Raw genomic sequence first — 12,266 nt, forward strand, 5'->3', positions numbered from 1 at the left:
ATAAGGTGACATTTGAAATTAAACTGCGCGCGTCGAAGGATTTGGAGAATTATTTTTTTTTAGGTTGGTAGTACTGTCAGTCACATTTATGTCAAATTTCATGTCAAAATATTCATTAGTGTTTGAGATACATACGTGTCGTTTTGTGAGCTGCTAAAAGTGAGTTTTTCGTTTTTTACGATGTCGAAATTTGTTGAGCAAAGAATTTGCAGTAAATTTTGTTTACGGAATCAATTTTCTGCTGCGGATACGTTGAGGATGGTGCAGAAAGCCTTTGGTGATGAGGCTATGTCAAAAAAAATTTTTATAAGTGGTATAGTGAGTTCCAAGCCGGCCGTGAACGTGTTGAAGACGAAGAGCGTCCAGGGCGACCATCAACCTATACCGACGAAGCTCACGTTCAACAAATCAAAGATTTGGTGTTGAAAAACCGTTGATTAACAATTAGAGACCTTGTTGATCAAGTTGGCATATCGAAAGACTCAGCCAATACCATTTTGAAGGATGTTTTGGACCTCAAGCGCGTCAAATCTCGACTGGTACCCAAAACATTGAATTTTTGGAAAAAAGGCGTCGTGTTGAAGTGTGTGAAACGATGCTTTCCGACTACAAGGGTGTCATGAAACGCATTATAACTGGCGATGAGACTTGGATCTATGCTTACGACCCCGAAACAACCGATCAATCGAGCGAATATCGTGCCAAAAGAGAGCCGAGACCAAAAAAATCGCGCCAAAGTCACTCAAAAATCAAGGTCATGTTGACTGTTTTCTTCGATTATCGTGGTGTTGTGCATTATGAATTTCTTCCAACCGGTCAAACAGTCAACAAGAAATATTATTTGAACGTTATGCGTCGTTTGCGTAACGCTATCCGCCTAAAAAGGCCGGAATTGTGGAAAGACAATTCTTGGTTGTTACACCACGATAATGCACCATCCCATACTGCCCTCGTAATTCGTGATTATTTCGCCAAAAACTCAACGCATATCGTTCCGCAACCACCGTATTCTCCTGATCTGGCGCCGTGCGACTTCTGGCTGTTCACCAAGCTCAAAAGACCGCTCCGGGGACACTGTTTTTATACGATAGAGGAGATTCAAGCCGCAGCGAAGACGGAACTGAAGGCCATCCCGGAAAGTGACTACAACCAGTGTTTCGAAGATTGGAAAATCCGTTGGCAAAAGCGCATTGCATCGGGAGGGGATGAAATTGATTTGGAAGAATAAATAAAGAATTTTCAAAATAAATACAATATCACCTTATTTTTTGGGCACAGTAGTATATTGATGTTGTTATTGGAATGTTCGAAGGGCGCAATCGACGAAAGAGGTCGCATTTGAAAAAAAATGTGTTGTTTCACTAAGACAATGCACCATGCCACAAGTCAATGAAAACTATGGCAAATATCCATGCATTGGTCTTTGAATTGCCTCCGCATCCAAAGTATTCTCCTGATCTGACCCCCGTGATCTCTTCCAACAGTGTGAACATCGGAATACGCCCTCTTCTAGTTTCCATATATAACAATTTTAAATTCTATATATTTCTATAATATATACATAAATCCAAAATCAATGACGCTATTCAAATAAGACTAGTGAATGTGTTACAATCAAATTTGGACCCACTTAGTTTTATTACTACATTTTACTACCCGTTGCCGAAAATTATGCTAAAATCATCGGTTACGGAGACATACTTGAGAACCTATTCTCAAGAAATTTTACAAATACAAAGTGCGTTCAAAGTAAACAGGACTTTAAAAAAACAGAACAAATGGTTTTTTCGGCAAAATCGATTTATTTTATTAAAAATAGTCTCCTTCTGCTTCAATACAGCTTTTTGCACGGTCCAAAAGATGTCGAACAAGGGTTTTAGCTCGTTGGCCGGTATGGCCGCCAGTATGTCGGTGCAAGCCTTTGAATGGCCTCTACGTCTGCATAACGCTTTCCTTTCATGGGCAAATGCATTTTTCCGAAAAGGAAGAAGTCGCACGGTGCCATATGAGGTGAATACAGGGAGTGGTTAATGGTTAAAATGTGATTTATGGTCAAATGATCGCCCTTCAAATGTTGGAATCTGAAAGACTTTTGGTCGTCAGTCAATTTGTGCGGAACAAACCATGCACACACCTTTCGTAAGCCCAAATGTTCGGTTAAAATGCCATAAATCGATGCTTTAGAAATGTTCAATTCCATTTCCATGAATTTCAATGATGATTTCGCTTGATTTTTGATGAGTTCACATGTCATTCATTTCGTCATTTATGTCCTCACGACCACTTTGAAAATGTTGAAACCACTCGTGCACTCTGCTACGGAATAGGCAATCATCGCCATAAACTTGTTTCATCAATTGAAACGTTTCGGCAAAAGTTTTACCAATTTTAAAACAAAATTTAAGTTGGCTCTTTGTTCGAAGCTCATTTTCGCACCGATAACACAAACATACTGACAATTAAAACGCAATAACTTCACGGAAACCAATTTTATCGGTTTTGCTATCAGCAACAAAGCAAGAAAATAGTCGCTCACTGACTTGAAATGTTAGTTAAGAAGTATTCATTTGCAAGTCTTGTCACATTAGTAAACAGCTGATTCGAATATTGGTTTTGCGTATGTTCGAAAAGACGAAAACCCAAACAGATTCTGTGACACCATTGAAAATCATAATTGGTTTGCAATTCTGTCTTGGATTCCACAACCGCCTGATTATAACGAATAGATAAACAGAAAACAATATGCTTAACATTTCTGCTAAATAAAGAAACATGACTTAATGCCGAAAGAAGGTAGTACTAGCATAGCAAATTGCGAAATAAGTGATTAATCAACATGGTATTTTTGGATCCTTTTTGAAGAAAGACTCATATGAAAACGCACGTATTTCGTTTTGGAGAATATGAGAACTGCAAATATCAAACTTAGAACTTCAACTCAAACACATTTATTTTTTCAAGAATGAATTAAGTCCTGACATAAGTAGAAACATACAAATACATATGTATATAGATATGTATAAAAGATATATAACCAAAATCTGGAGCAATATTCATACAGCTAAATGAATAAAGATGTTTCTTTATATTAAAATCCTGAAATTAAATCAGAGAATTGCATTGCAAATCTCCATAATATCGAATAGACATCGAATATTACATAACCGTGTTGTTAATTTTTCATTAAGCTTTTGTGAGACTCATAGTTTACGCATACCACTGCAAAGCTATTTTAAAACACAGTGTAAATTTGTTTGCCAGCAGATAAGGGTCATAGTAAGTGGTGAATGAATACTATATTAATATTCCCGCGTTTTTTAGAAACCGTTGTAATTACAAATACTAACAGATAAGTAATGTCGAACCATTCAAAGCCGTTGGTAGTATGGCGGGTAAGAAAATTTATACATAGCAATTCTCGAAATGCCTAGGTATCGACATAAGTATGTAAGTATGTATTTAGAGTTGTTTACGTTCTTAGTAATTTACAGTATGGTCGAAGCTTTCTACACCAAGCTGACATGTGTTGCAAGAGTTTATGCAATTGCTGATTGCCACGATCGATCTAGGGTGACTAATGTGCGCCACCGCAGCGATGTGTGTTCGCAATGGCGACGATGTCGCTGCCAACAAGTTGCTTTATTTGATTTATTCCACCATGCGTCTTTGCTTCGCTTATGCTACTGATTGCATTGTATTTTTATCAAGAAAATTGCCGTCGATGGAGCGCTATTTGTAAAAGTAAATGCATAAATGTGTGCGCGAAGCACGTTCAATCAGAATAGGTAGCACTGGGAGCCGAGTGTAGTTCAATTATTTGCCACTGCATTCAAATTTGTGATTCAGCTCATTCACTTGAGGCTGAATACAACGCTTCAAAGAAGTTTGTGTTACATATTTGACTGCTTATACCGCTTCATAGGCGTTCAGCAGAAAGTGAGTTGCTAACTGAACCATTCCATATATAAATATTAAGAGTATTGCATAAAGAGCGCTTCGACCAAAAGATGCGATCACGTTCTCCTAAGTACGTGATACACTTATGTTAGAAGACAACAACTATGAAGTTGACTTTGGGTTAGCTCAAAAGCAACTAAGTTTCTAGCAAGTGAAGTTTATTAGGAAGAAAACTTTAAAAGGGAAACCTTTTCAACTAAGCTTTCAAAAATAAATTAAAAATTAAAAACCGACGTGTTGAACTATTTGTAAAAATAGTTAGAGAAAAAAGAATATAATTTACAGATTTTAATTTATGCTTTTATTTTCGCACTATTATTCTAGCTTCATGGCTCGTAGTTAAGGGTTTTGTCCTCTCTTCAAAAACGGTTTGAATGCATGAATTTTCCAGATTGGAACCATTGTGGGCATATGAAAACGATGTTCTGCAAAAATTTTACTTCTTCATGAACATGCAACACCATTATTCCTCGAAATAGTGAACTACTGTATTGCGGTCTTCCACAACTAGAGTCTCACCTCTGCTTCTCACCAAAAATATATTCATTTAAATATTCAATCAACTACTGGTGTCAATTTTATTAACAACTTATTCTGTATTTTCGTAATTTTTACAAGGATTTTTTCTGGATAAGCAGTTTTTTTTCTAAGAGAATGCCAGGATTACCTTCTAATATATAGCCCATAATCGAACCAAACTGACATAAGAGTAAAAATTATCAACTTTTTCAATTAAACATTAATTGAAAACAAGTAAGGAAGAGCTAAGTTCGGGTGTCACCGAACATTTTATACTCTCGCATGGTAAAGTGATAATCGAGATTTCATTATCCGTCATTTACATATTTTTCAAATACCGTATTTGTGTAAAGTTTTATTCCGCTATCATCATTGGTTCCTAATGTATATATTATACAGAGAAGGCATCAGCTGGAATTCAAAATAGCGTTATATTGGAAGAAGGCGTGCTTGTGAACCGATTTCACCCATATTTCGTACATGTCATCAGGGTGTTAACAAAATATTATATACCGAATATCATTGAAATAAGTGGGCGGCGCCACGCCCATTTTCAATTTTTAAAAAAGCCTGGGTGCAGCTTCCTTCTGCCATTTCTTTTGTAAAATTTAGTGTTTCTGACGTGTTTTGTTAGTCGGTTAACGCGCTTTTAGTGACTTTCAACATAACCTTTGTATGGGAGGTGGGCGTGGTTATTATCCGATTTCTTCCATTTTTGAACTGTATATGGAAATGCCTAAAGGAAACGACTCTGTAGAATTTGGTTGACATAGCTAAAACTTAGTAGGGGGCTTCTTCCAAATATGCCCCTCCCTAATGCGATCCTTTGTGCCAAATTTCATTTCAATATCTTTATTTATGGCTTAGTTATGACACTTTATAGGTTTTCGGTTTTCGGTTTCGCCATTTTGTGGGCGTGGCAGTTGGCCGATTTTGCCCATCTTCGAACTTAACCTTCTTATGGAGCCAAGGAATACGTGTACCAAGTTTCATCATGATATCTCAATTTTTACTCAAGTTACAGCTTGCACGGACGGACGGACGGACAGACGGACGGACAGACGGACGGACAGACAGACATCCGGATTTCGACTCTACTCGTCGCCCTGATCACTTTGGTATATATAACCCTATATCTGACTCTTTTAGTTTTAGGACTTACAAACAACCGTTATGTGAACAAAACTATAATACTCTCGTTAGCAACATTGTTGCGAGAGTATAAAAATTTATAACTAAAATAAATTTTATATTTAAAAATTTTTAAAAACTATTGAGCACATTTTCACTAACCTGATCACATATTATATCCCATTTCTTTTCATCATCATAATTCTTGAGCAACTTCGCTTTGTCCGGAGGTAAATCCATTGAAGCCTGAAGAAAACGAAAAAAATATATATTTTTGTTAAAAACGTATATAGTATGTACAATAATCAAGGGGAGGTTTTTGTGAAGCTCAAAGCATAATATTTTACCTTAAGGGGGTAGTAAGGTATTTTTTTTTTTTTTTTGCACTTTTATTATTTTTATTTTATATTGTATTAATGTACAATATCTTAAGATTATTCTGTGAAAATTTGAAAGCAATTAAAGCAAAATTGACAGAGATATACATTTGTAAGTCTCCGCCCTCCGATTTGATTGTGAGCGGCTGTGAAACTTTAAACGCGTTTTTCTCACACTTCACTTTTCCGAAGCCGGTGAACTCTGTAGCTCAAAATCTACTGAACCGATCCTTTTGAAATTTTGCACAGTCTTTCTTTACATAAACTGTGAGGTAACGCTGTCGAGTTTTTTTAATTTTAACTTATTTTTAAATTTATTTTTTGGTGAAAAATCAGTATTTTGAGTTCCGAGCGCTGTAAAAAATTGAAAAATCATTAAAAAAACTCGACAGCGTTACCTGAGGAAACTTATCAACTAATCAAATCAATTTGGTTTTTTAATTTCAAATGATCCAGTCATGAGTTATGCGGTTCACCGCGAATCAATTTTTTTTTGGAAGGTCTGCGAAGATTCTCTGTCACCGGCTCATTTTTTAATATTTTTCTATGAAACTTTCACAGAATATTCTTTAAATATCGTATAATTATGCTATATTTATACAAATAAATAAATATTGATTGTATCTTAAAAAAAAATATTGAAAATATGCTTTTTTTCGCTCGAATTAACCTTACTACCCCCAAAAGAAAGTGTAAACCCATATTTTTAAGAAAATATAGTGGTTCCAAATTACAATACATATATAAAATATATAGTAGATAATAAAAGTAAAAATGTGTAAAAGTTGACACTTCGCTTAAATTTAGGATTTTGAAAAAAAAAAAATAGTTACTACATATTTACTTTGGCCACACTCTCGTCTATACTCGCATGCATTACATTTTTTAAGCCTGAATCCGTATTGTAGAAAATATGTAGACAGGAATAATTAAATGGAAAATTACATAAGAATTATAAATTTGTATGGCTATAAAATATTCTTTGTAAACAGAATGTTATTACCTAGCATAGTTACCGAATGTACAGAATAGTCATTTCAGCAGCTTTAAGCTTAGAAAGAAATATTCATTTAACAAGATTTGCATATTCAACCAATAGTACCGTAAGGAATTTTACATATTAGTATGCAAAAATATATATTTCCCGTTATGCAAACAAAGTATTAATGTTTATTACGCCGACAATTTTTATTACATTGAAGTGAGTGTTTCTTAAGACTACTTATGCAGTAGTAGTAAACGACTTTGAATACTCTAACGACATGTTATACAGCTTGTAGATAATAGTTGCTAGAAAAACAAGTATCAATACCTCATGAAGTTTATAAAAACTAAAATGACGAAGAAAAACGGTTAGTCAAATATTTGACGGTGAATGATCATTCGCATACGGCTTGACTGTGATTATCAATTTTGATTAATCTATTAGTCAAATATTTTTGTAATGAAAGGGATTAAGAATTCTTTTTGGAAAAAAAAAGTTAAATCGACAACTGTTCTGTAGGCCGGTTGGAATTTATAATTCTGCACATTGTTAAATGTGTGAAAGATCTAATGTGCTAAAAAGGAAGTTGAAGTCAAATAATTCAAATGTCTTTTTATGAATAAGTAAAACTAAATTTATTAAAAATTTATGTGAATAAAAAAAGTGTTAGTAATAGCATTTATAACTAACCTATATGCTAACCTATTTAAATGATGATACATTTCATGAAATCGGGTAACAGCACTCAATATTTAGTTAGATCGACTAATAGTTTTTATGAGAAGATTTCCCTTTTCCCTTTTCGAGCTAGTGGCATGAACATAAAAATCCGATCGCAACCTTACTTTATTTGTTTGACATGTTTCGAAATCAATAGACATTTTCGTTTATGTATGACCGCGTAGTTTGCGTTCTCAAATCGAATTGTTTTATGTCAAATTAGATTAGACGGAGTGCAAACAATATCTCATGTGTAAAATTCCCACTTATCTAACATACCTTACTCTAGCACGCCCTGAACATTGCAATGTTAACACAGCAATTGATGGAGACAACTTTAGGCGGCATACGTATGTATGTACATATGTATATCTATTAATTTATTTAACATATTTACACGTCTGGAGTCGCCAGTCGGTGTCTCCTCGCTTAATTATTCTAGCCAGTTCTTAATTTCAGGTTATGACAATATTATTTGGTTTGCAAGTACAGTAAAATCTCCAACAACCGGACATTGACGGTTCCACAATTTTTGTCCGCTTAAAGGGGGTGTCCGCTTAAAGGAGTGAACGAATAAAAACTTTATTAAAATACATATTTCTGAAAGATATTGTAGGTATTTTATTTTTGTCTTTTGTGATATATGTATGTATGTCATCGTTAAAATAAATTCGTTTGTGGTAATACATTTTTCAAAATTTTTTTGACCATATCCTTGATCCTCCTTAATCCTGTTTTATAAAACCGTTTTCAAGATAACTTTTTCATTTGACCAACATTCTGAGCACATACATACATACATATGTATGTACTTCATTTAGGTCTTCGGTTTCTCTTTCAGATAATTCCCCACTAATATTTTCTTTAGACATATTGACAAAGTCAATATTATTGTCTTCTTATTCTTCTTCACTGGCGTAGAAACAGCTTACGCGGTTATAGCCGAGTTACCAGCCGTTTCTTCTTTTCGCATGGTGGCGCCAATTGGAGATTCCAAGCGAAGCCAGGTCTTTCTCCACCTGTTCCTTCAACGGAGTGGAGGTCTTCCTCTTCCTCTGCTTCCTCTGGCGTTTACTGCGTCGAATATTTAGTCAGGATTGTAGGATGGAGTCATGTGTAGAAGTTCACGCAAGTGAGGAAAGTTTTCTGATCGCCATTCACTTGAGAGTGGCTAGAAAGGATTCTTTTACGTATGGCTGAAGCAGCTCACGACTTCCGGTCTTTGACCAAGTATTAATGTTTATTACGACGAAAATTTTTATTACATTTAAGTGAGTTTGAAAATTTCGCGAGCAAAAGTCAGAATTTGGCGATTTTTATTTAAAAACCCTACATAGGGTCGTTCATCGTTACGCTGAGTCTTAATTTAATAAAACAGGGTCCAAAATGTCAAATGTTATTGAAAATTTGTTCCTTTGAAATTCCGTATTATGCTTTGATCAATGGGCTGCCAAACATATGTTGAATTAGCATTTAAAATTACCAACTTTATATTTTTAAGTTTGATATCTCGAGAGTGACTTAAATTGCAAACGTTTTGCAAAAGATGCTGCGCGGCTTGTTTCTCTACTTTTACTTAATTATTGATCTTCGTTGTCCGCATTTTAGACGTTTTTTATTGTTTTCTTTACTTTTTCTTTCAGTAATTCAATTTTTTTTTACGAAAATAAAAAGTAGTAAAAATAGTGTCCTCGTTCGGTCATAAGAGTGTTCGGTTGTTAGAGTGGAAATTGTGTAAAAAAAAAAAAAAAAACTTGGTTCCTCAATTTTTGTCCGGTTAAGAGAGATGTCCGCAAGTAGAGGTTTCATTGTAGTAGTGTTCCACATTGTCGAGTTTGTTTGATTTTCTGATTATGTAAATATGTCGAATGTGACAGACACGACTAAAGTGAACAAACTCATAGACGAAAATAAATGAGTAGATAAGTATGTATTTTAGAACCTTCTAAACGCAGTGTAATAATTACTTATTGACGAGATTATTTTAAATGAAATAGGAAAACAATTTAACTTCGTTGCATCTATAGGTTCACGAATAAAAAAGTAAGTTTCTACACAAGAATTGGATTTTAATTGTTCAGTTTGTATGGCAGCTACATTCGTTCTTTTACAGTATCGCGAATGTTTTTAATAAATAATAAAAGTGTGAGCTTTTCTAAAGATTAATATTTCGTATTAAATAATAGTAAATACTGAAGTTACAATTCATTGGTAAAAAAATATTGATCAAAATGTGAAATCTATGGTGTAATAAGCTGGACACATTAATGACACAAACTGGTAAAAGAGGGACAGTTTAGTTCCAATTGAATTTTTATTAATTTTGGTCCTTACAAATACTTTTATTGTTAATACTTTGTGCTGTAGCTTTGTTATTGATGACTGCTTCACACCTGCGACCTTTACTTTCTTAGAGATTTTGTCACTTATCTTTAGATATAGCAGACCTGAGATTGCCCATATTTTTATAATTAACCTTCACAGTTTTAGCCTTGACTTCATTCCTTTGGCTTTCAATTTCAAGTCAGGATTTGGCACTGGGCAATTCCAAATATCGACTTTCTATTCAGAAAATCAATTTTATCTAACTTCGAGGCGTGTTTATGATCGTTATCGTGCATAAATTTCCATTTGATTGGCATGGAACCGAAAGCATATGTTGTACAAATACTGAAACTTGCCCATTTGTCCATTGATTCTCACGATCGGGACGATACCATTACAAGAAAATACCCCAAACAATGATACTTCAGCCACCGTCTTTTATCGTCTTCTCGATATATTTAGTTTTATATTCTTGGCACTTAGTACGATGGACTAATATTCTGCCATACGGTCCTATATTATTACCTTTGTTACGGCACTGCAAAATACATTTTTCCTCAAAATGGGTCCGAAAAACTTTGCCTGATTCAAACGCTTTCTGATAAGTCTAGAGGATATCTTTAGTCCTAAAGACTGATTAATATCGACTGCTACCTGCCGCGATGATTTAAATGAATCATTTTTTGCCATTATTACTATAGCTGCATCCGTTTCCCAATACATGGGATTATCCACGCAGGAATGGGTTGCGTTGTATACTAAAGTCAGCATAGACTAAGCATTATTGGTAACGACAAACAAAAAAAAACATAATGGAATATTTGAACAGTACCGTACAGCATCTGCTTCAAATTGAATGCAAAGTTTTTTTCATTTTCTCTTCTTCTTTATCGGCGTAGACACAGCTTACGCGATTATAGCCGATTTAACAACAGCGCGCCAGTGGTGCCAATTGGATATTCCAAGCGAAGCCAGGTCCTTCTCCACTTGGTCCGCGGGTCCTGCGTCGAATACTTTCAGTGTTTACTAGAGTATTTTCGTCCATTCGGACAACATAACCTCCCCAGCGTAGCCGCTGTCTTTAGATTCGCTGAACCATGTCAATTTCGTCATACATACATACATATGTATATCTCATATAGCTCATCGTTCCATCGAATGCGATATTCGCCGTGGCCAATGCGCAAAGGACCATAAATCTTTCGCAGAACCTTTCTCTCGAAAACTCGCAACGTCGACTCATCGGTTGTTGTCATCGTCCAAGCCTCTGTACCAGATAGCAGGACGGGAATTATGAGTGACTTATAGAGTTTGGTTTTTGCTTGTCGAGAGAGGACTTTGCTTCTCAATTGCCTACTCAGTCCAAAGTAGCACCTGTTGGCAAGAGTTATCTCGCGTTGGATTTCCAGGCTGACATTGTTGGTGGTGCTTACACTTACACTATGTTGAAGAACTTCGCTCTGATGCGGATTGTAGCATCCACCGGGGTGAATGATAGTACTCGGCGACGGAGTCTCTCTCCCACCACGAATCCCACACCAAATTTGCGGTCCTTTATATGGAAACTGTAGTAAATGCCACAAGGACCTACTCGTCTCAGTCCTTGTCCCGTTCATCGCTTTTCTTGGACGGCGGTGATGTCAGCCTTCACTCTAATGAGGACATTAACCCTTTAAATTAGATCTAAATTTGTACCATGCATACATACATATGTATATGTACATACTTAGATATGTATATGCATGTATATTCGTACCTGTATATCCTGTGGCGATACCTGTACGATATCATCGGTTCTGAAAAATGAGTAGCTTGTTGGGAAGAAAAGATCGTGTGTAAAAATTCGAATTGTTATTTTCAAAGCTGAGGGACTTGCTCGCGTATATACAGACAAAACGATCATACTGATCATTTACGTAAATATATAATTTATACGACCTCCCACGTTACCTTTTGAGTGTTACAAACTTCGTGATAAACATAATATTCCCTCTTTAGTCCGAAACTCCAGACCATAACATCATAAATTATCAAATACATTTCTACGACGTTTCTACGAGATAACTTTCTCGGCCTAACCTCAGTAGAAGCACAAGGTTTGATTTTTTTTCAAAAGCCTGTACCGTCGATAGACTCTTCTTCAAAATTTTAACAAATATTTTCTTCTTTTCAATATTTTATCACCAAACTTATTTTTTTGATTCATAACTTTGTTGTTCTACTATACATAAGTTAAATATTATTAATTTTTT

The 12,266-nt window shown here is 35.2% G+C and overlaps 1 protein-coding gene across 7 annotated transcripts in view; it reads right to left on the reverse strand.

Annotated features, from left to right (window-relative positions):
- Positions 1 to 12,266, reverse strand: part of LOC126762274 (formin-like protein) — an 89,546-nt gene that overhangs the window by 27,574 nt on the left and 49,706 nt on the right. For all 7 annotated transcript variants that reach the window (XM_050478920.1, XM_050478919.1, XM_050478918.1 and 4 more), the window contains one exon: positions 5,770 to 5,853. In XM_050478920.1, the coding sequence (XP_050334877.1) occupies positions 5,770 to 5,853 (84 nt within the window). The remainder of the gene's footprint in view (positions 1 to 5,769; positions 5,854 to 12,266) is intronic.

The sequence above is a fragment of the Bactrocera neohumeralis genome, chromosome 6 (genome assembly GCF_024586455.1).
Source record: "Bactrocera neohumeralis isolate Rockhampton chromosome 6, APGP_CSIRO_Bneo_wtdbg2-racon-allhic-juicebox.fasta_v2, whole genome shotgun sequence".
NCBI lineage: Eukaryota > Metazoa > Arthropoda > Insecta > Diptera > Tephritidae > Bactrocera > Bactrocera neohumeralis.